This window comes from Marmota marmota, unplaced genomic scaffold (genome assembly GCF_001458135.2).
Source record: "Marmota marmota marmota unplaced genomic scaffold, marMar, whole genome shotgun sequence".
Taxonomy (NCBI): Eukaryota; Metazoa; Chordata; class Mammalia; order Rodentia; family Sciuridae; genus Marmota; species Marmota marmota.
This window is the reverse complement of record NW_026000185.1, coordinates 8,258,768-8,282,750: the sequence shown is the minus strand read 5'-3', so window position 1 is coordinate 8,282,750 and position 23,983 is coordinate 8,258,768. Positions and strand designations below refer to the sequence as shown.

At 58.6% G+C, this 23,983-nt stretch overlaps 4 protein-coding genes across 19 annotated transcripts; 2 read left to right on the top strand and 2 right to left on the bottom strand.

The window, feature by feature from the left end:
• Positions 1-27: 27 nt before the first annotated feature.
• Metrn (meteorin, glial cell differentiation regulator) lies at positions 28-6,939 on the top strand. 7 transcript variants are annotated; one of them, XM_015490997.2, is made up of 9 exons: positions 28-271; positions 509-900; positions 1,431-1,493; positions 1,692-1,751; positions 1,830-2,131; positions 5,944-6,048; positions 6,146-6,286; positions 6,468-6,518; positions 6,662-6,939. In XM_015490997.2, exons 1-9 carry the CDS (start codon positions 174-176, stop codon positions 6,908-6,910), a joined length of 1,461 nt encoding a protein of 486 aa, XP_015346483.2. In that variant the 5' UTR covers positions 28-173; the 3' UTR covers positions 6,911-6,939. The 7 variants fall into 7 exon arrangements, with proteins under 7 accessions (XP_015346483.2, XP_048645394.1, XP_048645396.1 ...); XM_048789437.1 differs by having other exon boundaries at positions 509-909; XM_048789439.1 differs by having other exon boundaries at positions 509-909; positions 6,468-6,529.
• Ccdc78 (coiled-coil domain containing 78) lies at positions 6,923-10,781 on the bottom strand. 5 transcript variants are annotated; one of them, XM_048789443.1, is made up of 14 exons: positions 10,434-10,781; positions 10,083-10,202; positions 9,915-10,001; positions 9,612-9,788; positions 9,473-9,523; positions 9,276-9,361; positions 9,076-9,157; positions 8,863-8,988; positions 8,483-8,658; positions 8,275-8,416; positions 8,051-8,130; positions 7,408-7,474; positions 7,238-7,334; positions 6,923-7,151 (listed from the first exon to the last, which is right to left on the bottom strand). In XM_048789443.1, exons 1-14 carry the CDS (start codon positions 10,491-10,493, stop codon positions 7,132-7,134), a joined length of 1,371 nt encoding a protein of 456 aa, XP_048645400.1. In that variant the 5' UTR covers positions 10,494-10,781; the 3' UTR covers positions 6,923-7,131. The 5 variants fall into 5 exon arrangements, 4 of the variants coding, with proteins under 4 accessions (XP_048645400.1, XP_048645402.1, XP_048645399.1 ...); XM_048789445.1 differs by having other exon boundaries at positions 9,076-9,154; positions 10,434-10,779; XM_048789442.1 differs by having other exon boundaries at positions 7,238-7,338; positions 10,434-10,776.
• A 340-nt stretch (positions 10,782-11,121) lies between these two features.
• On the top strand, positions 11,122-14,300 carry Haghl (hydroxyacylglutathione hydrolase like). 4 transcript variants are annotated; one of them, XM_048789436.1, is made up of 8 exons: positions 11,122-11,623; positions 11,919-12,049; positions 12,382-12,446; positions 12,530-12,843; positions 12,923-13,026; positions 13,179-13,280; positions 13,491-13,570; positions 13,873-14,300. In XM_048789436.1, exons 2-8 carry the CDS (start codon positions 11,945-11,947, stop codon positions 14,033-14,035), a joined length of 933 nt encoding a protein of 310 aa, XP_048645393.1. In that variant the 5' UTR covers positions 11,122-11,623; positions 11,919-11,944; the 3' UTR covers positions 14,036-14,300. The 4 variants fall into 4 exon arrangements, with proteins under 4 accessions (XP_048645393.1, XP_048645391.1, XP_015346486.1 ...); XM_048789435.1 differs by lacking the exon at positions 11,122-11,623 and having other exon boundaries at positions 11,669-12,049; positions 12,530-12,647; positions 12,735-12,843; XM_048789434.1 differs by lacking the exon at positions 11,122-11,623 and having other exon boundaries at positions 11,667-12,049; positions 13,182-13,280.
• An 11-nt stretch (positions 14,301-14,311) lies between these two features.
• Ciao3 (cytosolic iron-sulfur assembly component 3) lies at positions 14,312-23,976 on the bottom strand. Of its 3 annotated transcripts, none has more exons than XM_015490994.2 (11): positions 23,826-23,976; positions 22,844-22,939; positions 21,025-21,168; positions 20,620-20,752; positions 18,169-18,303; positions 17,680-17,798; positions 16,839-16,968; positions 16,335-16,407; positions 15,936-16,073; positions 15,299-15,456; positions 14,312-15,151 (listed from the first exon to the last, which is right to left on the bottom strand). In XM_015490994.2, the coding sequence occupies exons 1-11, from the start codon at positions 23,889-23,891 to the stop codon at positions 14,913-14,915; spliced, it is 1,431 nt and encodes a 476-aa protein (XP_015346480.1). In that variant the 5' UTR covers positions 23,892-23,976; the 3' UTR covers positions 14,312-14,912. The 3 variants fall into 3 exon arrangements, with proteins under 3 accessions (XP_015346480.1, XP_048645388.1, XP_048645389.1); XM_048789431.1 differs by having other exon boundaries at positions 21,025-21,187; positions 23,826-23,960; XM_048789432.1 differs by lacking the exon at positions 21,025-21,168.
• Between the last annotated feature and the right edge of the window lie 7 nt (positions 23,977-23,983).

Below are 23,983 nucleotides of genomic sequence, written 5' to 3'. Positions count from 1 at the left end.
GCCCTCGGCCCCCTGCGCCCTGGCAGCCGGGTAGGGCAGCGCAGAGCTACGGAGGGCTGCCGGGACTAGCCGCGCCGGGCTGGGCGGCGGCGCCCGGGCTGCTCCCGCCGCCGCCCCGCCCAGAGGCAGCACCCCAAGACCCCAGACCCGAAGCCCCGGCGCGTCTCTGAGCCATGCCGCCCCCGGCGCTGTTCTGTGCTCTCTGCTGCGGCCTCCTGGCTGTGTCCGCGCGCGCCGGCTACTCCGAGGACCGCTGCAGCTGGAGGGGCAGGTAGGGGCCCTACGTGCAAGCCCGGCTGTGCTCCCTTTTGGAGAATCTGGGAGACTGTGTCGCTCCCACCTTGAGATGGGAGTGCGCTTCCCCCAGGAATCCAAGGAATGCTGGACCTCGGTGTCCTTCACAAAGGGGGCGCCGGTGTTCTGCGATTACTACGATTACTACGGGAAAGCGGGCTGTGCGGGCCAAGGACACTAGCAGCTCGCCTCAGCGCTGTTGTCCTGTCCCCAGCGGCCTGACGCAGGAGCCCGGCAGCGTGGGGCAGCTGACCTTGGCCTGTGTGGAGGGCGCCATCGAGTGGCTATACCCGGCTGGGGCGCTTCGCCTGACTCTGGGCGCTCCTGACTTTGGCACGAGGCCGGGCATCACCTGCTTGCGCCCAGCGCGGCCCTTCGCGGGCGCCCAGGTCTTCGCTGAACGGGAGGGCGGCTCCCTGGAGTTGCTGCTGACCGAGGGTCCAGGCCTGGCAGGGGGCCGCTGCGTGCACTGGGGTCCCCGCGAGCGCCGGGCCCTCTTCCTGCAGGCCACACCGCACCGCGACATCAGCCGCCGGGTGGCCGCCTTCCGCTTTGAGCTGCGTGAAGACCGAAGCCCAGAACTGCCTCCACAAGTCCACGGCCTTGGTGAGGATGGTGAGTGACCGATTGGATGGGAGGAGGTTGGAGTCACGAGGTTGCGCCCTACCTTGGACTGGCTGGAACAGGACTTGTAAGCCCCCTGCAGAGTGTCCAGCCGGTTGTCAGCCATCCACCTGTTTGGTTCTGGCTGAGCTCCCCACCCTCGGGATTCTTATCAAGGAAAAGAACGGGCAGGGAGCAATGCGGAAGGGGTGGCCAAGCTGGCAAACTTGGGTCCCTGAAGGGCTGGGGGGGAGGGGATGGCGGGCAGAGTCAAAGCCTTTGGCAAAAGCTGTCCTCACTGGCCTAGCGGTGACCTCATGCCCCTCCCCCAGCCCAGCCAACAAAAGTCCAGTGTGCCTCGCGGTCACCATGGAGACGCAGTCCTGCCTCTGCAGGGCACCAGGCCCAGCTCTTTGCTCATGGAGCTTTCAGCCTGACCCTGCAGGGGATGGGGCTCTCACTGTTCGACCTCTTTCCCCAAAGATGGGAACCCCAGAGCCAGAGCACACAATAATCTCCTGCCACTCTGGCAGGGCTGCTGCTCTTTGGGTCCCAGAAGGCCACTCTGGGAAGTCACAGAAGGTTCCCGAATGCTGGTATGTATATATGAGATGGGTGTTCAAGAGTGCCCCAGGACACTGAGCTCCGGGTGGACACAGCCCCCAGGCCCATGTATGTGGTGGGTGTCACACAGGCTCTTGCCTGCCAGGGTACTTCCTGACTACAGGTGTGCACACATGCCATGTGACTGCACTTCTGGTGGTGCCTGGGCTCATGATCCCTCCTGCATGCAGGTGCCTGCAGGCCCTGCAGTGATGAGGAGCTCCTCCTGGCTGCATGCACCAGTGACTTTGGTGAGTGTCCCCGTGTGGGGGAGCCTGGGGCCTGCCCTCCCCTGATGGCCCACCCCTGGCCAACATGTTTCCCCGCAGTGATCCGCGGGACCATCCACAGGGTCACACATGATATGGAGCTGCAGGAGTCTGTCATCACTGTGGTGGCCACCCATATCCTCCGCCAGACACTGCCACTGTTGGGGATGGGGGGGCCTGCAGGCCAGGGGCAGGCCTTCATTCGAACCCAGCTGCGCTGTGGTGTCCGCCCTGGCCCAGGCACCTTCCTCTTCATGGGCTGGAGCCGCTTTGGTGAAGCCTGGCTGGGCTGTGCCCCTCGAGTCCAAGAATTCACCCGAGCCTACACATCTGCCCAGGCTGCCCACCTCCACCCCTGTGAGGTGACACTGGACTGAGGGCCTTTTTCAGGGGACAGGGTGCTAGGGAGGGTGTGTGGGAGGGAGGTGGGGAGGGGTGGCTTCTGGATGCATTTATGTTCCCAGCTGCTTCCAAGGGTTAGGGATAATCAATAAGAATACTGATCACATGGTAGATCTGGTCTCCTTTGGCCAGCACAACCCTGCACCTGCCTCATTTAATTTCCTTCTCCCTCTACTGTCTCTGCCCACCCCTTCTCAGCCTGGACCTTACCCATGCATCTGGCTTATTGGCTGGCTGTTGCCTCCAACACTAGGTGCTTCTGGGGCTCAGAGCAGGAGCGAAAGGTGCCATAACTCCCAAGGCCAGGGGGTCTGGGGTCCCTCAGGTGTGTGAGGGCAGGCAGGTAGGCATCACCCCCAGCTCTAAGCCCATCCTGTGAAGGAAAGGGGTTGCAGTCTGGCAGAGTGCCAATTCCCTCTGTAGCTGTTGTGAGCCAGTCATCTTTGGCCCAGTCCCGCCCTCCGGGAAGAATGGGCCCCTCTGTCCAGAGGCCCCTGCAACGTGCTGAGCATCCAGACATGGCGAGGAGCCTGCAGGGTGTGGGGTCTCCACTGTGGGATCCTGCTTGTCTGTTTCCGGCGAGTGGGGTGCACAATAGGGTCTCTAAGGACCGTTTCCCGCCACTGGTCCCATTGTTGCTGTCCCTGCCTTCTTCCTCAGCCTCCCAGCTGCATAAGGGCTAGTGAGGCCCTGGACAAAGCTCAAGGCCCTGAGGCTGAAAGCCCCTGCATGGGGGTGTGCACTAGGGCTCTCCAGCCCTGGAAGAGTAGATTCCGCTTACCCTCAACCCCTCAGCTATTGGGAAAGAGCCACAGCTCTAATGCTGGGGGACCTCAGGGCCAAGCTTTTCGTTTTTGTCTGCTCTCACTGGGGAAAGGGGCAGAGGCAGGGATGGAGCCTAGAGGTTGAATGGGTGTCGTCTTTCAGGCAAGAAATTGAGGCTAGGAGAGGGACACCCTTCCTCCAGACTGGGCTGACCGAGTGCCCTGAGCCACACAGACTGCTCAGTGGCTGCCTTGGAACCTCCAGGGGACAGGCTATCTAAGTGCCCATGAATTCAACTGCCTGCTTCCTGAGACTGAGGAGGAGGGTAGGAGAGCACCCATGGATGGCAGGTGCTACTGGGTCTCCTCCCACTGTTTCCTCTCATCTCCTCAACCATGCATCCTCAGCACTCAGACCTCCACTTTTCATCTGCAACATGGACCACCCCTTGGACTCCAGACCCTTACTCCCACTCCCCAGCATCTTCAGGAGCAGAGAAAGAGGGAACCCTGGGCTCTCCCACTGCTCACCTATTCTGGGGAGGTTCTTCCCCCAGGGCTGAGTAGCATCCTCACCTGTGGTACCTGACTTAATTCTCTGGCCAGTTTCCCACAGTCAGTGCAGAGACCTGTTCCCACAACCTCCCCTCTGGGCCACATCCACTGATGTTTATAGACCACCTCCCAGTTCACCAGTCCACAAATACACTGGGAAGGTGTACTGGGGGGCCCTCAACTCATGTAGCCTGGAAGGTTCCTGAACATCCTACCCACACAACCATCCAGAGAATTCACTGACTTTCCAACAGTGCTCTGCTTCTCAGACAGAAGGGCACAGGAGACTTTGGTGCTCCAGGAGTCCCAGGAGACAAGTGGCCAAGGCCTAAGAAGTGAGTGAGGAGATAGCAAAGGAAATGGTGTGGGTAAGAAGTGGACTGGAGCTGCAGGAGCTGGCCTGAGGGCTCCATGAAGGTCAGAGACACCTCCATGTGTGTGAACTTAGGCAGGCAGGCCTTGGCTGCTGAGTGCCCAAAGGCAGAAGAGCAGAGTTCTGGTGTGAGTGTAAGAGTCACCAGGTGCAGTTTCAGAGAGCCTTACTGGAGCCAGACATGGCTCCAGGTACTGGAAATAATGCAAGGAGTCCCCCAAGAACAGGGCTTCCACACCTGGAGCTCAGTGCACATCCTTCCTTCTCTGGGAGGGCCCAGTTATAGCCCCCTAGGATATAGGTCCCTAGGAGCTGGTGTACAGGCCTCCTCCCAGTGCAGTGCACGGAGGCTTTGCTGCTGCCCAGGGACAACTGTCTCAACTGTCCCTCAGTCTGGTTAGGCTAGGGCCAATGTGCAGGCAGGCATGGAAGACACTCTGCAATTGGGGCTGAAGGGTTAGCCTTGGGCACACCCACTTTTCTGGAAGCAGTTTCCATCCTTGTTGGGTCCCCTGACCAGGACGTGAATGGCTGAGCAGCCAAGCCAGGCTGTGTGCACAGACATGGCAATGACATTCAAGAACATTCGTCCTCAGTCTGGGGTGATGAGGTGACCAGCTGCCTGATCCAAGGTTCTGTCCCTTTCCTTGCCGCCTCCACCCCAGGGCTTCACCCCAGGGCTTTACCAGGAGCCACTCAACCCTTTTTCACTTTCTGGAGGAGGTGATCTCAGGGCTCCCCTGGCTGCCTTCCACCCCCAATGCTGGGCCAGCTGCCAGAGGCCCAGCCTCTCGCATCCGGCGCCCCTCCCACCACACTCCGAAGAGAGCCAACATCTGTCTCCTCGCCCCAGTCTTTCCTGTCAAGCCCCTCCTCCCTGGCCCTCCAACTCCAGCGCATCCTCCCTTCCCGCTTAACGGTCCTCGCTGTGGGAGGGAGCCTGCAGGATGTCCTCCCGGGACCGCTCTGGGTTTGGCTGACTTCCAGGGTGTCCTGGTCAGCGAAACCCGCGACGGTCTCCAAGTCAGCCTTGTGAGGACTTGGCTATGACCCAAGGCCCGCAGCAAGCCCTTCCCGCCGGCCCCACCAACGCACCCCTCTCCGGTGCACGCTCGGGAGGCTGGGGCCTCCGCCCCCGCTCGGACGTTCCCATGCCAGGACAGGCCCCGATAGTCGCCCGCATTGTGGGACGACCGAGCCAACTGACGCCGGCTAAGAGCAGGCCACGGCCCCGTGCGTCCCGCGAGGGTTGCTGAACACCCGGGCCGCTGCAACCGCAAAGCGCCGCCACCCGGAACCCGCGGGACAGCCCTGGGCTGGGGCCGGCGGAGCCGAACGCGCGACGCACCAGCCAGTGGGTCTGCGGCAACTTCCGGCGTCTAGTCCCGGCCTCCGCTCAGCCACCGGCACTCTCCCGAGCAGCGCTAGGAAGGCGCGTAACAGACGGGGCACGGCGGAGGGAAAGGGCTTGGAGGCGGGAGGACCCTGAGCCGCGTGTTCCGCAGCCATGGAGCACGACGACCCTGCCGAGGCGCTGACGGAGCTGCGTGAGCGGCGGCTGGGCGCGCTGGAGCTGCTGCAAGCGGCGGCGGGCTCGGGGCTGGCCGCCTACGCCGTGTGGGCGCTGNGCTGGGCGGGACCGCGGCCGGGGGCAGGGAGTACGGAGGGGCGGGACCACGAGTGGTTCGGTCCCTGACCGGGGGACGGAACCGGGTTAAGAGCGGGGCTGCGAAGAGGTGGGACTAGGAAGGGTGCGGGCCCGGCCGGTGGGTGGGACTGGGGTGTGTGGAAGGGCGAGACCACTAAGGGTGGGACTCTGGGCAGGTACGCGGCGTGGGTTGCGGTGGGGGGCTGAGGCGTCGCCTTGGAATGGCAGGGACGGCGCCGGTGTGCGGAAAAGTGACTGCAGCTAAACGCTGGGCGAGGCTTTGGGTTGACACCTGCTCTGGGTGCGGCAGGAAAGTCCACCACAGAACTTCCAGTTCTTGTCCAGGAGGCAAATTCTGCCCCCACCTGGTGATTGCGAGGGGACGTGGCCCATGGATTCTGGCCCTCAGCCCGCCCACTTAATCTCGCCCAGGTACCCTATGTAGGCGCCAGTGCACGGCAGGTTGAGCATGTGTTGTCTTTGCTGCGTGGTCGCCCGGGAAAAATGGTGGATCTGGGCTCTGGAGACGGCAGAATTGTAAGGCGCGTATGTGTCCCTGTGTGTCTTCCCTGCCCTTCGTGTGGTCGTCCCTCCCCAACATTCGGGTCCTGAACTGCTGGTGCCGTGCCTGCAGGTGTTGGCGGCCCACAGGTGCGGTCTCCGCCCAGCTGTGGGCTACGAACTGAACCCGTGGCTTGTGGGGCTTGCGAGGTTGCATGCCTGGAGGGCCGGTTGTGCTGGCAGCGTCTGCTACCTTCGTGAGGATCTCTGGAAGGTAACCTAGGGGACCTAGACCCCTGAGATCCACACCTGATTATGCTTCAGATTCTGCCTTGGTCAGCCTTCTAGCAGCCCCAGGTTTCTCTGACTCCTGGGTGGGCCAGGGGTCAGGTCTGAAACTGCAGGGACCCGGGCTGCCAGCCCCCTCCACCTGCCAGTGACTCTCCTTCTCACAGGTGAGCCTGAGGGACTGCCGAAACGTGTCCGTGTTCCTGGCCCCCAGCGTGGTAGGTCTGAGGTCTGCAGCCCCACTGGGAGTTGGGGCCACACACTGGCATGCGCTGCATTGAGGCCTGGGGATGGGTGCTGTACAAGGGCAGGTTGGGTCCTGCTGCCCTTGCCGCCTTCTCACCACTTCTCTCTCCCACAGCTCCCCTTGCTGGAAGATAAACTGCTGGCGGAGCTGCCTGCTGGGGCTCGTGTGGTATCTGGACGCTTCCCCCTACCCACCTGGCAGCCTGTGGCTGTGATCGGTGAAGGCCTAGATCGGGTCTGGGCCTACGATGTCGACATGGACGTCCACCATGCCAGACCTGCTGCCACATCCTGTCCCATCCTGCCCACCCCAGGACCTGGTTCTGCCTTGGCCCCCAGCCTCCCAAGTTCTCAGGCTGGCTAACTGGACACAATAAAGGCTCATAGATCAAAGGCTTATTTTGTGGATAGTGGGGTTGTGGGGTGCAGGGATGACTGGGGTGTGGGGGAACCTCCATTTCTGGCTACGAAGGGGTCTGCTCTGTGCTCCTCAGAAGGCCGGCTGTGTCCTTGGATGTTAGGGATTGGCTGGAGGTGTGGTTCCCGCTTTCCAGGGGTCCCCTGCACCCACCAGCTTCCTCAGCCTCAGGATTTCCTGCTTATACCTGCTCAGAGGAATCAGGTTAAAATCATCTACCTGACTATGGTATCTTCCCCTACCCAGACTAAGGTTCTCTCCCATTCAGCTCACCTTCCCAGGTGCTGGTCCACATACTCCTGCAGCTCTGAAAGCTGCTCTTCAGCCTTGGTGGCCCGCACCAGCAGCTGTGCTCGCTCACGTTCCAGCTCTGCCTGGGAGGAGCATGAGCCTTAAGCCAGGGCAGAGTGTGCAGAGGGGCCCTTTCCAGCCCTACCCACTACCTGAGTGCCTCGGGAGAAGTCCTGGAGCTTCTGGCAGATCTGGGCCCAGGAGTTGGTATCCAGGCTCCTGTGAGAGGGGAGAAGAGGCAGTCTTGAGGGCTGACCTGGAACTTATTGGAGTGATTTGGGACACCGTACCCTGCCCGGCCTTGGAGCTCCTGTGCATGAGGGGCCCAATGGCCACTCAGGGAATGGTAAGCCATGGGCAAGCTCAGATGGTGACCCCAGTCTACTGCGATGTTAACCCATTGGGTGTTTTGTTCTCCAAACCCTGGGAAGTACTACCTCAAGAGCCCTGCCCACTGTATAGCTGGGGAGGTAGAGGCCTAGAGGCAAGGGCTGGCCAGGTCACCAGGCAACCTGCTCCCAGCCTGTCTTTATCCTGGGTCCTCCAGGTATCAGCTGAAATGGTCCTCCCTCAGATGGGCTCTCCCTGTCTTCTGCATTCAAGGTTGGCCTCTCTCCTGGCAGGGCCCTCTTCACACATTGGCACTTGGCCTAGCAGCCACCTTACTTCCCCTGTACAAACTGGAAGACCCTGGGCCAGAGACCAGCCATTTTGTTCACTTTAGACTGGCAGAAAGCTCTGCTTCAGTGTTGTATGATCTGCCCTCTCCCCACTCACCCACAGGAGGGCACTCACAGTGGCTCTGAGGTCTCCTGGGAGGAGGCTTCACCAGGTCCCTTTCGTGGGCACAAGGGCAGCATCCTGAGCTGGCTGTGCTATAAAGGATCCCTTGGTTGGCTGAAGGAGGCAGGCCATTGAGGCCCTGGGGCTGGGGCTTTGTTGAGCCTGGGATGAGGCTGGGGTCAGTTCTGGAGCTCTGTGCCCCTAGACAGTGTGAGCTAGCAGGGAGAGGAGCTCACCTCATCCTTCTGCAGGTGGCTGAGCTCAGTGGCCAGGGGCACAGACAGTGGCTTCAGGTCTGTGGCTGTAGTAAAGGTAGCCTTGAGGGTCCCAGTTGTCCTGTCTGGGTCTGCCAGTGCCTGCAGCTGCTCCTGCTGCACACTGAGCCATACGTGGGGTCATGTAGGGCCGTACCACCCCAAGTGCCCAGATGAGAGTGGGGCCCACCTGTGTGTGGCCAGCAGCTCCTCATGCCTACGGCTCAGATCAGCCAGGTGCTTTCGGTAGGCCCTAGCAGCCCGGGCCAGCTGTTGCTCACGACTGTGGTGTGCTGCCCGGATGTCCTGCAGAGTGGCCTCCAGGAAAGTCTGAAGGGCAGCCTGGCTTGCACCATCTGCATATCCCTGGAGAAGGTGAGTTGATGCTGGGGCAGCACTAGGGGGAGCTAGGTTTGGGGGCTGGGCTGGAGCTGGCAGGGTGACCTGGTTGGGCCCAATCCCATCCCTAGGGTCTCCCTGAAGCTGTCCAGCATGCCCAGACTAGATGTGGGCTTCCTGGGACTCACAGGCCTCCCCTCTCCACCACAGGACCCCTGGTCTGGTGCTCACCACTGCCTCTTGGGCGCAGCGCTGCAGCCGGAGGGCATACTCCTCATTCAGCTTCTTCAGTTGCAGCTGCAACCGGGCGTTCTCAACCTGGGCCTGTCGGAGCTGGCCCTGGCAGGTGGACAGCATCTGGGGGTGAGGGAGGGACCTTGCTGCACTTGGAGGACACCTACTGCTGGATCTCAAAGCACACAGGGTGTGGGGGGTGATGCTCACCACTGCTTGTGCAGCTAGCCGCTGTCCAGCTGCCCTGGCTTCCTCTTGTGCTCCCTGCAGCTGCTGGCCCAGGGCTGCCCTGCTAATGATGTGAAGCTCAGCCAGGCTAGGGTGAGGGGTTCCTCAGCCCCTTGGGAATGGCTACTGTGAGTATTGTGCCCTGACAGGCCCTCCCAGACCCAGGAGAGGTGGCCACTCACACCCGTGTCTCCAGTGTCTGCTGCAGGGCCCTGTGATGTTCCAGCACCCACTTCACTTCACCCCGAAGCTCCTGGGTTCCCAGCAGCTGTAGGGCACACAAGAGCTGGCTGCCTGAGACCCCAAGCTCTGGGTCCCATTCCCACCCTGGGCTGAGAGAACCCCAGAGCATTCCCAGGTTAGGCTACAGAGTGCTCACACTATTCTCCAGTTTCAATGGCTTAGGGATCAGGACATCCTTGGGTTGCACCTGCATGGGTGAGAAGGCAGGGGTGAGGAGTGGGTGAGCAGGTCCCATCTCAAATGTGCCTGAGTAGGCCCCCAACAGCCTCACCCACCTGGGCTCTTCCTGTGGTCAGGGTGACCTGGTGGCTGTGGTGGGCAGAGTGTCTGGGCCCCTGGGTTTCTTGATTGAACTTCTGTGCTGGGTTGACCTCTGCTGGGTCCACATGTCCCTGGCTGATATGATCTCCACGCACCTCCAGCTCCAGCACCCGGCTCTCCAGCCGAAGGACCTGTGGGTCATCAGGGTGAGCAGACGGTATACAAAGGACAGGGCGATACTGAATGTGTGTGCACTCCCAGGCACCACCTGCCCTGGTGTGATCATCTGGCACACCTGGGCTTCTACAGCTGCTCACCTCCCTCTTCAGCTGGAAGACTTCAGCCTCGTGCTGCTCCTGCAGGCGATGAGTTGCAATCTGAAGGTCGACCAGCTCCTTGGAGATCTGTGTGTGGCCAGGATAAGAGTGCTGCCTGTGAGACCCTGCTGCCCTGTTTCTGCCAATACCTTGGGGCCCCATCCCCACCTGTAGCCGCTGTTCCTCGCTCAGCTCCAGATCTGACGGAAGCTCTCCCTCCAGGCTGGTGGCCCAGGCTGAGGTGGCACAAGAGACTCCTGGCAGCCAGGCTTCTGCTTGGGGCACAGCCTAGGGAGGCACCATTCACCCCATGCCCAGGTGGGTTTCAGGTCTGGGCTGCGGCCCCTGCGCTGATAGGGTCATCTGACATGCCAACCCTGCTGAGCTGGGGCAGCCCTTCCCTGGCCAGGACCAGACCCAGGGTGCAGGGTCCCCCACCCCGGCCTCTGAGGGAGATGAAGGACCCAACTGATGTCAGGGTGGTGGCCACAGCTGCAGCAGTGTCCTAGGAGGACTCACATTCTCCAAGGCTCGAGGAGGGGCCCTCTGCTTGGGCCCTGGGGCTGCCACCCACTCCATAGGCAGCAGGAATTCCAGCCTGCTGCACTTGGCCCCCAGACCTGCTCCAGGATGGCTGCCTGGTGGCTGTTGCTCCACAGAGTGTCAGCGTTGCCAAGGCCTCTGTTGGTCTTGGAGATGCCAGAGTTACGCCCACAGGACAAGGCAGTTTGGCGGTTAGGAGGAAGGACCGGGGAACCTGGTTCCTTACAATTATGGTGTCGGCTCCTTTCTGGGCCATTTCCTCATTTGGGAAATGCAGACCAACACCCAGGGCATTCATCTGGATCCGGTATATGGAAACTAAAAATGCAGTTGCTGATACTGCTGTGCTTACGAGGAATGTCCTATCCTACCATGTGGATTCGACAGTTTATTTTTTAAAAAATATCTTTAATTAATTAATTTTTATGTGGTGCTGAGGATTGAACCCACCCAGGGCTGCTTAACCACTGAGCTACATCCTCAACCCTTTTAAAATATTTTATTTAGATACAGTTGCTGAGGCTGGCTTTGAACCCCCAAACCTCCTGCCTCAACCTCCTGGGGCGCTGGGATTACAGACACTGGCCACTGCACCTGGTTCGTGCACTTTTCTTTCTTTTTTTTTTTTTAGTACCCGGGATTGAACTCAGGGGCACTCAACCACTGAGCCACATCCGGGTTTCACTGAGTTGCTTAGCGCCTCTTTTTTGCTGAGGCTGGCTTTGAACTCGCGATTCTCCTGCCTCAGCCTCCTGAGCAGCAGGGATTACAGCTGTGCACCACCGCGTCTGGCTAGTGCTTCGTACACTCTTCAGATAGATGCCTTCTGTGTACCTCCAGGTGCTGGCCGAAACTTGGGATAGGCTGGTAAATAAGCTATACAGCCCTCCCCACCCCTAGCCTGAGAGGAAGGGTGCGGACATTCCAATACTGGTAGCAGTCTCGGAAAGCTTGCGCAGGGAAGGTTTCTGTGAGCAGGCGGCAAGTGTCCGGAACCAGGTCAAAGCGTATGCGCCATGCTCCACTGCGCATGCGCATTCCCCCCAGCCAGCATCAGTCCCTGGCCGGGCAGTGAAGGCCAGCCGCCGGTAGAACGACAGGCTCCCTCTGGGCCTAAGGCCCTGCCTCCGTCGGTCAGTCGAGCGTCCTCCAGGCCATCTGCACAGGTGTCGTGAGGGGTTTTCGGGACCACCTGTCTGGAGTGTGGGGTCCCTCTGTGGCTACAGGGCGGGATGGTGGGAGGAGGCGTGGCCTGCGGACTAGGGGCAGGGCCCGTTGGGAGGCGGGGCTGCGAGCGGAAGGCGGGGCCCCAACGAGGCCGCCTAGAACCTGCACGCGGATCTTCAGGAGTTCCTGAAGCAGGGCTCTTTGCACCTTCTGCGCGCGCGCTTGTGTGTCTGTCGGTGTCCCCGTCTTGCCCAGAAGGGCTCAGTAGGCTGTGGGGGCCTTTTTTTGGAGGAGGCGTGGGGTGGCTGAGTTCTGCCACGATGAAAGTCAAGGTCATTCCTGTGCTTGAGGATAACTACATGTACCTGGTCATCGAGGAGGACACGCGAGAGGCTGTGGCTGTGGATGTGGCGGTGCCCAAGAGGGTAAGGGACGGTCGGGGGTGGCAGGAACACCATTGAAGGTCTAGGCAGCCTTGAGTGCTACACGCCAAATCCCCCACCCTGGCTGGAGCAGACTGTCCCATCCTCTTCTTCGATCTCTGGTCTCCAGATGATCTTGGGGCTTCCTAAGTTAGGGCTGCCTTGGCACGCGTGTCCTTTATCCAGTGCTTAACTGCCCTTGTATAGCGGGGCGCCCGCTAATTGTACGCAGGATACAGCCCCTCCTCTGCGCTGTCCTAGGTACTTGCGGCGGTGCAGTATGGAGGGAGCAGCTCACCCAGACGTCCAAATCACTATGACTTTATTCCTTTCAGCTGCTGGAGATCGCAGGCCGAGAGGGAGTGTCTTTGACCACGGTGCTAACCACCCACCACCACTGGTGAGTGCAGGTGGGGCGTACGGAGGCTTGAAGACGCCTTTCCCTGACCAGAGGTAACTGCTCCCTCCGCTGCGGGTCCACAGGGACCACGCTCGGGGCAATGTGGAGCTGGCGCGTCTACAACCGGGGATGGTGGTGATGGGCGGGGACGAACGCATCTGTGGGCTGACCCGCATGCTGGTACATGAGGAGGAACTACGGGTGAGTACTGAGTATGCCACATGGGAAATGCGGGAAGGGACGACCCACCCCCGACCCGCCCTCACAGGTCCGCTTGCCCCTCTGCAGTTTGGGGCCATCCATGTGCGCTGCCTCCTGACGCCTGGCCATACCTCTGGCCACATGAGCTACTTCCTTTGGGAGGATGAAAGCCTGGACCCGCCTGCCCTCTTCTCGGGTACCCACAGCCCAGAGGTCACCCTGTCATCTTCTCTGACCAGGCTTCCCATCTCCTCTTACCTACCCTCCTCCCACAGGGGACGCACTGTCCGTGGCTGGCTGTGGCTGGCACTTGGAAGGCACTGCCCAGCAGATGTACCAGAGTCTGACAGAGACCCTTGGCACCCTGCCCCCACAGACGGTGCGTGGGGTCCAGACCCTGCTTAGTGCTGTGCTTCCTCTGGGAACCCTCATGCCCTGTCCGGGTCCAGACGGTGGGCCTAGGGCCAGGTCCTGAGCGCCTCCCACCTCTGCCTGCAGTAGTGCTCTGCACACTGAATGCCCTTTCTCCAGAAGGTGTTCTGTGGCCACGAGCACACACTGTGCAACCTGGAGTTTGCACACACAGTGGAGCCCCACAATGACCACGTGAGAGCCAAACTGTCTTGGGCCCAGGTAGGCCACTTCTTGCCCCTTAATGGGAGGGATGTGCAGTGGGGAGAGCATGTGCTCTCTTTGGCTGCAGGAGAATCCCCAGGGTCAGCACGATTAGCCTTGGTGGCCACTGCTGGCTTCGCATAGGATATGTGGCCCTGTGGCCACAGCCAAGCAGGCTGGGACTGTCAGGAAAAGCCTGGTTATGACAAGGGCCTATGGTCGCTGCAGAAAAGAGATGAGGACGATGTGCCCACTGTGCCATCCACCCTGGGCGAGGAGCTGCTGTACAACCCCTTCCTGAGGGTGGCGTGAGTATGGCCATGTCTGGGGCCTCCCCATGGGTGGGGCTTGAGCTACAGTCATTAAGGCAGCCTGGGAGGCATCTCCCTGTGGAACCAGCTGGCAATGCCAGCCTGCCTTCCCTGGGACCTCCTTGGCAGCCATTTGGTTAGTTAAGGTGTCTGGGGGCCATTAATTGGGCTGAGTGTCCCTGGCACCAGGAGAGGCCCACATTAAGTATCGTCCTGTCATCCATCCAGTGCCCTGTCCCTTCCCACCCCCATGGGTAGCCTAGTGTCCGGCCATTCCCCACTGTGCCCCTCCCCTACAGAGAAGAGGCGGTACGCAAGTTCACAGGCAAAGTGGCCCCAGCCGAGGTCCTGGAGGTGCTGTGCAGGGAGCGGGCTTGCTTCCAGCAGGCTGTGGAGCCACCACAGCCACAGGCCCGGGCACTCCTTGCACTGCAGTGGGGGCTCTTGGGCCACCAGAAGTGAGCCACCCAGGGCCCACTCAACTCCATGTTGCTCCTCCCACGACTCTCAGTCTGCCTGGACCCACACAAGGGTGGCCTCTGTGGACCTGCCTGGCTGTATGCCCAGCCTTTGAGGATCAGCAAGTGGTACTCTCCTCCACTGCTCCTGGAGGTAGACCTGCAGGACCTCTGTGCAGCCACACACCTGTCTGTGCCTGAGCAGTCCTGCCTGGGTTCTGCTCAGTGAATAAATCTCTGAGAGGCCCTTTGGGGCACAGACGCTCCAAGACAGCAGTGATTCCAGACGTGCTGGGCATGTCCTTTATCAGAGGTGAAACTGGGTCAGAGACGGGCCTGGCAGGAACCCAGCCATGGCGGCATGATGGCCAGGGAAGACTTGTGCAGGATGCAGCCTAAGATACAGAGCTGACCTTAGGCCCACAACTCTGTAACCCTAGTTTCAGGAGTCCAGATGTCCTTTCCTGCAGCAGTCCCCATACTTGACACTACTAGTCGTCACCTGCCCCCTGCCCTGTGGCTTCCAGGTGATTCCAGACTTCAGGGATAGCACCTGCAGGAACTCCGGAGCCCCTCACTATAGAGCCACCATGGCCAGGAAAGGCAATGTCCATAGAAGGGCCAGTGGAAGAGAGTCCCAAACCTCAGAGAACCTTCAGCCTCATCTTCCACCCCTCACCCTACCTGCAAAGCCAGTACAGAGCCCGGGGTGTGCAGGCACAGGTCACATTTCCAGACCACGAAATCCTGTGTGTATCTGGAACCCACTTTAACATGGGCTCTAACACACTGTGCAGCTCCTTTTGTTTCTGGGAGAGCCCTGGGGTCTGAGGTGAGAGGCTGTGCTGCTGGGCGCTGGCCCCAGCAGACCTCGAGGCCTCCTACCACCTGATGCTCAGGCCCGAGCTGGGCTTCTCTATGGCATGGTACTGGGTGTGCAGCAGGCGGCTGGCCCGCTCTGAGCTCTCACCCTGCAGCCACTGTTGGTACAGCTCCTGGACCCCAGGCACATCCTCAGGTGTCTCCATCCTGACCATGCTATACAGGCTCTCCACCTGCTGGAGAAGGTCTTTGCTGGACATGTCCAGGGCCTTGAGTTGGCCTCCACCATTCAGGCATCCTGTGCAGAACAGGTTATGGTCACAAGAGTGTCAGGTGGGGTCAAAGTGCACACCCTCTCCCCACTCACCTCCTCCAGCGCTGGAGGGGTGCTGCCAACTCCATCCCAGCAGCCCCCGCCCCTGCCATCTCCTGCCGGGAGGTGCACCTGAGGGGCAGGCCATGACCTCCACATAATGGTAGGGGCAGCGGCCTCGCTTGAGCTTCTGGACCAGGTTCTGGATGTTGCGGAAGCCATAGGCAGTGGCAAAGTGTAGCAGCACCTGGCCCTCCCTCTCCAGGGTCACCTCCTGGAAGTCCCTGTTCCTGAGGATGGGAGAGACTATATGCACCACCAACACCAGGCTCCTGTACACACACAGGGGCCCTGCTGGGATAGGGGAACTCAGCACTTCCACCCCCTGCTCCTGGGCAGGGGAGGGAGGGTAGAACGAGTGGAGTGCTCCCTCCAACCAGAAGTCCAACAGGTGACCTTAACCTCTCCCAGGTCTGTCTCCTCACCTGTGAAATGCGAGTCCCCTTTCCTAAGGCTGGTCTTGAGGCATGGCAAGGGAGGACCTAGCCTTGCCCTCCCTCCCAGATGCAGGTGTCACTGGTATCCACCTGTCCTGAGGACAGCGGCCTTGGGCTCAGGATCTTTGCTAAGGGGGAAACTGAGGCCCCCACTTGTGCCCAGTGCTCCAGGGTCTACCACCAAGCCCACCAAGAGGACCCAGGGCTGGGGAGGCACCAGTCTAGGAGCTTTATGGCTATCCTGTCCTGGTGCCCCAGGCCACCCCACTGACCTCAAAGGCCTGTAGGTGACCTCATCCACATGGACTCCAAAGAGCTCTCTTGCTGCATGCCGGAACACATGCTCCAGGTAGCCCCCTGAGCCCCCACCCCGGTGGCTGATGGGCTCCTCAGCAGATGTGCTGCTGGACCTGTGGAAGGGGCAGGTCAGTGTGGGTGAGGAGAGCAGGGCCTCAGCACAGCTATGTTCAAGCTTTTCTAGGTGGGAAACAAGTCCTGGGCACAAAGGAACGTCTTGGAATGACCCCAGGGCCCCTGGTGTGTCTGACACTGTCCCGGGGAGCTCAGGCCTCTCCAAGTTGGGCTGTGCCTCTCAGGCCTGGGGCAGGCCATGGGAGGGAAGGAGAGGCACTGCCCACCCCACGGCAGCCTGGTTCCCTCTGCTGACTTACAGGCCATCCAGAGGGGCTGGCTCCAGCTCTGAGAGCGAGACCCCCTCCTCTTCCAGCAGCTCGAGGACTTCTCCTGTGTGGGACCACAGCACGGGTGCTCCAACCGCTCGAACCTCAAGCTGTCCGCATGCCTGGCAGCTGCATCTTGGCCCCAGCAGGCCCACATATTCACCCAGCCAGTGGTGGGAAAGGATGACCCCTCTAAAGACCCTCATGGCTGCCTCATTCCCTCAGGGTGGCATAAGGTGAACCAGGTAACTGTGCTGGTCTAGTGCTGTCTGCCCAGCCTCCTGGGCAGTTCATTTTCCCATCTTGCTAGTACTTGAGAGACTCTGAGACTTCTCAACTCAGAAATGGGGAGCACATGTGAGTCAGAAGGCTGAACTGGAGCCTTTCCACAACCCCCAGACCCACTCAAGCCAACAAGGAACTCCAGGCCCAAGGGCTGCAGGTGTCCCAGAGGGGTCAGCTGAGAATGCCCTGCCTCCTGGGTGCGGACAATACCTGTAGTGAGGACGCAGTCCACATCTCGAGCCTGGTGCTCCTGGCTATAGAAGTCGGGCCTGGAGGCCTCCAGCTTTTTGTCGTAGCAGGGCATCACTGTGACATGGTACACCTTGTCGGGGGCCAGGCGCTACAGGAGGAGAGAAACTTGGTCCCACCTGACTACAGCTCGCTCTGTGACAAGCGAGGTGAGAGGTGGCCATGCAGCTGGCCTTGAACAGCCCTTCAGGCTGGCACTGCTTCCCAGCAGCCTCCTCACTGATGCCGTGGCCCTGCAGTGGACGCCACAGGTCCTGCAGCACCCAGCTCCAGCAGAGGAAGAGGCCTCAGCCTTCATGGTTCTGGGGTCAACAGAAAAAGCAGGTTGTGGTGCAGGAGATCTGAGGGCCAGGAACCTGACTTGGCACCAGAGCACTTGCCTAGCATGCATGAGGCCTGGGTTTCGATTCCAGCACCACACACAGACTTCAAGGAAGCCTGTGTCCGTGCAGAAGCAGCACAGCACAGGACTAAGGTCAGGAGAAGTGTAGGCTCCCCGCCTCCTGTGGGCCAGTGGCACCAGTTTGGAGTCCTCATGGCTCAGCAGGTGCCCTTGTTTACCCAGCAGCCTGTGGAGGTCACCTGATTGCAGCCTGGCTTAGGCCTCTTGCTCCCGAGGGGCTGGGCCACCTCTAGGTGAGTGAAGAGCACCTTCATAGGCAGCTGCCATTAATGCTTATGACCCCAAATGCCTCCAGAGGGTACATGGCCACAGCCACAGTGACTGGAGCCAGGGCCACCAATGCCAGGGTCACAGCTGCCACTCTCCAGCGTGCTGCCCTACACGACCTAAGGCTGTTACCTGCTGTTGGGCGAAGAAGTCCTTGACCAGGGAGCCCATGACCTGCTGTGGGGACCGGGCCGTGCTGATGTAGGGGAGGATGAAGCTGCCATGGGTCTTCTCAGCATAGCAGATCCAGCCTGTGCCGGCAGAACCAACAGGTCTCAGTTGGGCACAGGGCAGGCCTGGGTGGCTCATAGAGTGCCTCTCTGCTTGACAGCGATGCAACACTCAGGGGGTAGACCAACTTGTACAAAAAGTGACCGCAGCAAAGATAGCATTCCCATTCTGTCACCCCTGTCACCAGGAGTACCAGCCTCCAGGCCACAGAAGGGGAGAGACTGCAGGCATTTTCCTGATGGGGCGCCTCCTCCAAGAGGCCTGAGGTACTGACTGGTCCAAGAGCTCTGCCTCCCCACCTGCTCTCCAGGTCCTGAGCCTTGCTGCTGGTATGGTCAGCTTTTAACCACATGATTTGGAACCTTGCCACCTGCACAACCATGAACACACCTGGGCAGGCAGAAGCCAGCACAGGCAAGGCCACTCTGGAGTTGGCTCGATCTCGGAATCGCCGCACGAACTCTCGCTGGCTCTCAAGGAGGCTCAAGTTCCTTGAGAAGGCAGTGTCGAAGACGAAGTGCGCCCCTGGAAAAAAGGCACAAGCTTGACCCCCACCACAGCTGGCACCAGCCATGGGTGACCCTTCTGGTGCTGGCCACAGCAGGGGCAGCACTGTTCACATCCCCAAAAATAGGGCACTGCCCCCAGCGGCACCAGTTGCTTCTACTGCAGCCCCAGGAAGCACGGAACAGCCTGTGCCATTGGGATAAGCCAGGTGCTGCCTGGGGCCAGGGGACAACTTCCTGTGATGCATCTCCCACTGCAGTGAACTCCTGTTTATTTATTTATTTTTTTGTACTGGGGATTGAACCCAGGGGTGCTTAGCCACTGAGTAACATCACCACCCTTTTTATTTTTCATTTTGAGACAAGGTCTCACTAAGTTACTCAAGACCTCACTAAGTTGCTGGGGCTGGCCTTGAACCTGTGATCCTCCTGCTTCAGCCTCCCTAGCTGCTGGGATTACAGGCGTGTGCCACCATACCTGGTTCCTGTTTGATTTCTTTTTTTTTTAATATTTTTTAGTTTTCGGCGGACACATCTTTTTTTTTTTTTTTAAATATTTATTTATTTTTTAGTTTTCGGCGGAAATAACATCTTTGTTTGTATGTGGTGCTGAGGATCGAACCCAGGTCGCACGCATGCCAGGCGAGCGCACTACCGCTTGAGCCACATCCTCAGCCCTGACACAACATCTTTGTATGTGGTGCTGAGGATGGAACCCGGGCCGCATGCATGCCAGGAGAGCGTGCTACCGCTTGAGCCACATCCCCAGCCCTCCTGTTTGATTTCTAAGGTTTGGCTTTCTCACACTGGAGCAGGGCTCAGGCTCCTGGACAATTCCTAGTGCTCCACCTCTTCCCAGGTCCTCATAGCAGTATGTCCAAACATCTTTTTTACACAGCCAGCTCCAAGGGACCATCTCCTCCTGGGCTGTTGCCCACTGTTCCCCATCCCCCCAGACTGTGCAGAAGTCCCAGGTGAATGCCACTTAGTCACAGTGAGATTCTGGGCAATTGTACCTGCTTGCTCTAAACCCATCAACTAAACTCCTGCAGAAACCTGTTTGACTCCAGTAAAGGGCTGCCCTTCTGACTTACTGCACCCTCCCCGCCAGGATCCAGAAGGAAAAATCTTTGAATTTGTTTTCTTGGATGGTGCCATACTGACTTCCATCTTCCATTGGACCAGGCGCAGCCCTAGGCCAGCTTCCCCAGGGTCTGAGGGACCAGGACAGCCAGATAGGGCCAGTGTCAGCAAGTTTCTGGTGAGAGACCCCCCTGGTCATGGGAGGACGACCAGGCATTAACCTGTCTACCAGGTAAAGGAACATTCTGTGAAAGGGGCCTGTGAACACCCCCTTTCACTTCCCACTAGGGTGGGGGTGCTGGCCACTCTGGCACTAGCACCCCAATCTAGCCAGGGGCTCTCAGGATACTCATTTCCTCCCCTAGCCCAGTGACCAACCAAGTCTGGATGTGGCTGACCAGTGTCCAACACAGCCCTGGAACTTGTGCCTTCAGAGCAACAGGTAAGAAACACACAGGGTGGTGAGTTCCTCGTGTGGGAAGAGTGCAAGTCGGAGCAGATGGCTGCGCTTCAGAGGTGTTGCTCCCCACCAGGCACAGTGGCCACACGTGTGGGAGGCTGAGGCAGGAGGGTTGTGAGTTCAAAACCAGCCTTAGCAACTTAGCAAAACCCTGTCTCAAAAAATGAAAAGGGCTGGGGATGTGGCTCAGGGGATAAATGCCTCTGGCTTTAATTTCTGGAACAACAACAACAAAAAAGAGGTGGGCTGGGCTGTGGCTCAATGGTAGAGTGTTTGCCTATTGTGTGAGGCATCGGGCTAGATTCTCAGCACTGCATATAAATAAATGAATAAAATGAAGGTCCAGGGGCTGGGGTTGTGGCTCAGCGGTGGAATGAGTGCCTACCGTGTGTGGGGCTGTGGCTCAGTGGTGGAGCGCTGGATTCTCAGCACCGCTTAATGAATAAAATAAAGGTCCAGGGGCTGGGGCTGAGCGGTGGAGCACTCACCCAGCACATGTGAGGCCCTGGGTTCAATCCTTAGCACCATATAAAAATAAATAAAATAAAGCTATTGTGTCCAACTACAACTAAAAATAAGTTAATACGTAAATAAATAGAGGGCCATCAACATCTTAAAAGAAAAAAGAGCTGCTGCTCTCCACTGTCAAGCAACCTCAAGATGAAGTCCCACTGGGAACACATCAAGTGTCTGAGTTCAGGGCTGAGTGACTGTGACTTGGAAGTGGGAAGCATCCCCATGCTCAACACCCATGTTTGGGGCCATGGTATTCACCCAAGGTTCCACACCTACCTATTTTTTTAAAGAATGAAGTTAATTTCCTGGCAGTGTCTGTAGGATTTAGCTGAAACCTTGCAGCCAGCGATGCTCTGGACTGGGGTGAGACAGAAATGACAACCAGCCGCTGCTCACTGGGTGCTGCAGTCTGCAAGGTGAGGAGAGGCACTTACTCTGCAGGTTTGTAAGATCCAGCTCCCAGCCTGTCAAGCCAGATGCCAATGGTTCTGGAGAGAGCCTGCTGCCCCAGTGGAGCCCAGCACATGGGGGTACATTCAGGAGAGAGCTAGGGCCTGGCATCTCAGAGCATGGCAAGACCCAAGAGATATGGGAGTCACCTGAAGGAAGGACAAGTGGCACCAGGTGAGCTGCCCCTGAAGAAATATGCCCTGGGCTGCTGGGCCAATCTGTACCACTTACCTTGTTAGCATCTAGAACCTTCCGCAGCTCCTCATGGCTCTGCTGGGTGATAAGGACAGTCTCTGCCGAGGTGACACAGCCACTACATGCCAGGCAGTCGTTCAGTGAGACCCTGGCTTTTGCTAGCTTCTGGGTCCCACCATCCTGTAGAAGGGGCATGGACCTAGGACAACGGTCCCCTTGCAGGGCTCCTCTCAGGAGCGCAGATCCCACAGGGGCCTGTGCTCTTCTGCTTACAACACACTGGCAGCCAACATGGTGTCTAGTTGGGTGCCACTCGATTTTTATTTTCATTTACTTTCTGTGGTCCTGAAGATTAAATCTAGGGCTTTGTACGTGCTAGGCAAGCACTCAATCCCTGAGTCACATGCCCAGCCCTGCCACTCAATATTTTTAAAAATTAAAATATTAAAAATTTAACATTTTTTAAAATTAAAAAATGTTACACAAAATACTAGTACACATCCTAAGTTTTCACACTGACATCAAACTCAACTTTTGGGACAAACTCAACTAGCACATCAAACTTGTATGAATAGGGCTTGCTTGCGTTCAGTCAGCACAAAAGCAGTAGACTTGCCTGCTGGAGGGGATGCTGGCCCTGCTGTGCATGTGTAGGCCTGTGGGAATAGGCTCTAAAAGAAGGAGGTAATGCCAAGAGCTGGCTCGGCCAGACAGAGGTAGAGCCTCGAGATGCTGGTGTTCAGGCTGGTCCTCTAGGAGGGTATTCAATGGGTTTTCCAATCAAGATGATCCCAGCTAAAGCCCCTGACTCCCCCTTACAGACATGAGCCTGGTTTGAGCTGGAGACAGGAGAGCTTCAGGGGTGAGGTTCTGAATTGGAGGTCCTTTGAGCTACCTCCCACTAGGTCTGTGTGCTGTGCTGCAGCCACATCTGAGATTAGCCCACACTGAAAAGCTAAGAACCCACAGGCCTGGGCTGTGATGTGCCAAGGGAGGCTGCAGTGCTCCTTCAAATCAATAGCCACAGCTCTGGACAGCAGTGCCCATGAGTGCCCAGCACCTTCCCTGGGTCCCTTCACTTATGGAACCCTTGAAAGAATCAGGCCCTCTCAGCTGCACCAGCCCCAGCCATGGCATGCCTTGAGTCACCATCCTGCAAAGAGCAAAAGTCAGCTTTCTTGTGACCATGTGATCCTGCTCATCACAGGCATCTGCACACCCCACACCATGAACCAAGAAAGGTTCCCATTCAGGGAGGATTCCTGGCCAGGCAGACAGAGCATCATTTCTCAGCCCAGTGGTGAGTTTAGTTTGTTTATATATATATACATACACATACACACACACACACACACACACGTATGTATATTTACTTATTTATTTGTCAATGGACCTTTATTTTGTTTGTTTATATGTGGTGCTGAGAATCTAACCCAGTGCCTCACACATGCTGGGCAAGTGCTCTGCCACTGAGTCACAACTCTAGCCCTGTGAATGTAGTTTTGAAGCCCAAATGGCAGGTGGTTGGGGTCAGTCTTAATACTATAGCATTGGGAACTCGTGTTCACTTGGTAAAAGAGCAAGTAGGCAGGCTCCAAGATCTCATCCTAGAACTTAGGAGAGGGCAGCAGGACCCACCATGTCTGTAGAACAAATCAGTCCTGCTGCTCAGCCTGGGCACCCAGTCTGCTCCCCAAGTACTCTGACCTGGTGCCCCAGCAGTCAGTGAACAGACCAATATGAAATGACTGGCAGAACGTGGAAAGTCTCAAGGCTACCACATTGCAACTGGATGAAGCAGAGAAAACATGCTTCAGCCCATGCAGCTGGACTGTGGTGGGGCTCCATGCCTTACCTGATTAACTTGGAAGTAACTCCCATCATCCTCGATGTGGATCCTGGCCACACCACTTCCAGGCCTCTTATCCACTTTCACAGGCTTGATGCAATCCTATACCAGGAAGAGATCCCAAACCTGTTCTGTGAAGGAGCTCCTGAGGTAGCTGAGCCTCAAGAATGGCTGGCCCCATGGTATAAGGCTCTGCCCAGGACAGGATGGACCCACCATCTTCCTGCTACTGAGGCTGTCCCAGGCTGCCCTCCTCTGCACTAGGCACTGGAGTCTAACATCAAGGTCACTCACTCCACAAGTGTGGATCAGTATGAAGGCCAGCACCAACTAGGCCTGCAAACTGCCCATCTGCAGGGACCTCCATTCCTGACCTTTGACCCAAGGGCAGACAGTGGTGCAGCCACCAAGAAGAGGTCAAAGTTAATGGCTACTGAGGGAACCAAGGAATGCTTCCCTTGGTGACATCTGTTGGTCACCACTCCACATAGCCCTGGAAGCAAGTCTGGCTCTCCCGTCTCCTTGAGTTCTGTCTTGCGATTCCAAAACCATAGTGGCCACTTCCTTCCCACCTCACAGGAGGTGGCTGCAGCTCATCTTGCCTGCCCTGTAGACCAGCCCCGCTCGGTTAATCTGGGGTGGTGCTTTTCAGCTTTGGCTGTGCAGAGCCCTGGCAGTTACAGGCAGGCCCTGCCAGATATGGGCACCAGCTTCCAGCCTGGTGCAGCCGGTCCCTCCACTGGGCTCCAAGTGGGCCGTTCTTGACACCCATTGCTGTCTGTCTGGTTCCCCCATGTGCCCTAGTGAACTGCACCCTTGACACTCTTGTCCCCCGCCGTAGACTGTGGGCCGTTCCCCGACACCGTCCGGGATATCCCGTCCTGCCCCAGTGGGCCGCCCCACGGCCGACACCGGCAGCCCGTCCCACGCGAGCCGCCTGTGAGAGCCCGATCTCTATTCCACGTAAGCGGGCGGCCTGCCTGCCCACCTGGGACGGCCCGATGAAGTCGTCCAGGTCGGTCAGCTGCAGCGCCCCGCTGAAGGGCGACGCCATGACTGCCGCGCTACCGCCCGGCGCCGCGCGCAGGTGTCGTCAAGTGGCGCGAAGCAACGTAGAGTTCCTCCTCGCTGCCGGAAAGCGCCCCG

Bases quoted from the DNA above. Each gene is read 5' to 3' on its own strand.
- Metrn (XM_048789437.1), top strand. From the start codon at position 174: ATGCCGCCCCCGGCGCTGTTCTGTGCTCTCTGCTGCGGCCTCCTGGCT. The intron at 1,494-1,691 runs GTATGTATATAT...TCCTGCATGCAG, and splicing joins CAGAAGGTTCCCGAATGCTG to GTGCCTGCAGGCCCTGCAGT. The intron at 2,132-5,943 runs GTGACACTGGAC...AATCTCGCCCAG, and splicing joins CCCACCTCCACCCCTGTGAG to GTACCCTATGTAGGCGCCAG.
- Ccdc78 (XM_048789442.1), bottom strand. From the start codon at position 10,493: ATGGAGTGGGTGGCAGCCCCAGGGCCCAAGCAGAGGGCCCCTCCTCGA. The intron at 9,789-9,914 runs GTGAGCAGCTGT...GATGACCCACAG, and splicing joins TCTTCCAGCTGAAGAGGGAG to GTCCTTCGGCTGGAGAGCCG. The intron at 7,152-7,237 runs GTGAGCTGAATG...TCCTCTGAGCAG, and splicing joins GTGGACCAGCACCTGGGAAG to GTATAAGCAGGAAATCCTGA.
- Ciao3 (XM_015490994.2), bottom strand. From the start codon at position 23,891: ATGGCGTCGCCCTTCAGCGGGGCGCTGCAGCTGACCGACCTGGACGAC. The intron at 22,940-23,825 runs GTGGGCAGGCAG...TTCCTGGTATAG, and splicing joins ACTTCATCGGGCCGTCCCAG to GATTGCATCAAGCCTGTGAA. The intron at 16,074-16,334 runs GTAAGTCAGCAG...CCCCTTCCACAG, and splicing joins CCAGCCCCTCTGGATGGCCT to GTCCAGCAGCACATCTGCTG.
- Haghl (XM_015491000.2), top strand. From the start codon at position 11,690: ATGGTGGGAGGAGGCGTGGCCTGCGGACTAGGGGCAGGGCCCGTTGGG. The intron at 12,844-12,922 runs GTACCCACAGCC...CTCCTCCCACAG, and splicing joins CCCGCCTGCCCTCTTCTCGG to GGGACGCACTGTCCGTGGCT. The intron at 13,027-13,178 runs GTGCGTGGGGTC...CCCTTTCTCCAG, and splicing joins GCACCCTGCCCCCACAGACG to AAGGTGTTCTGTGGCCACGA.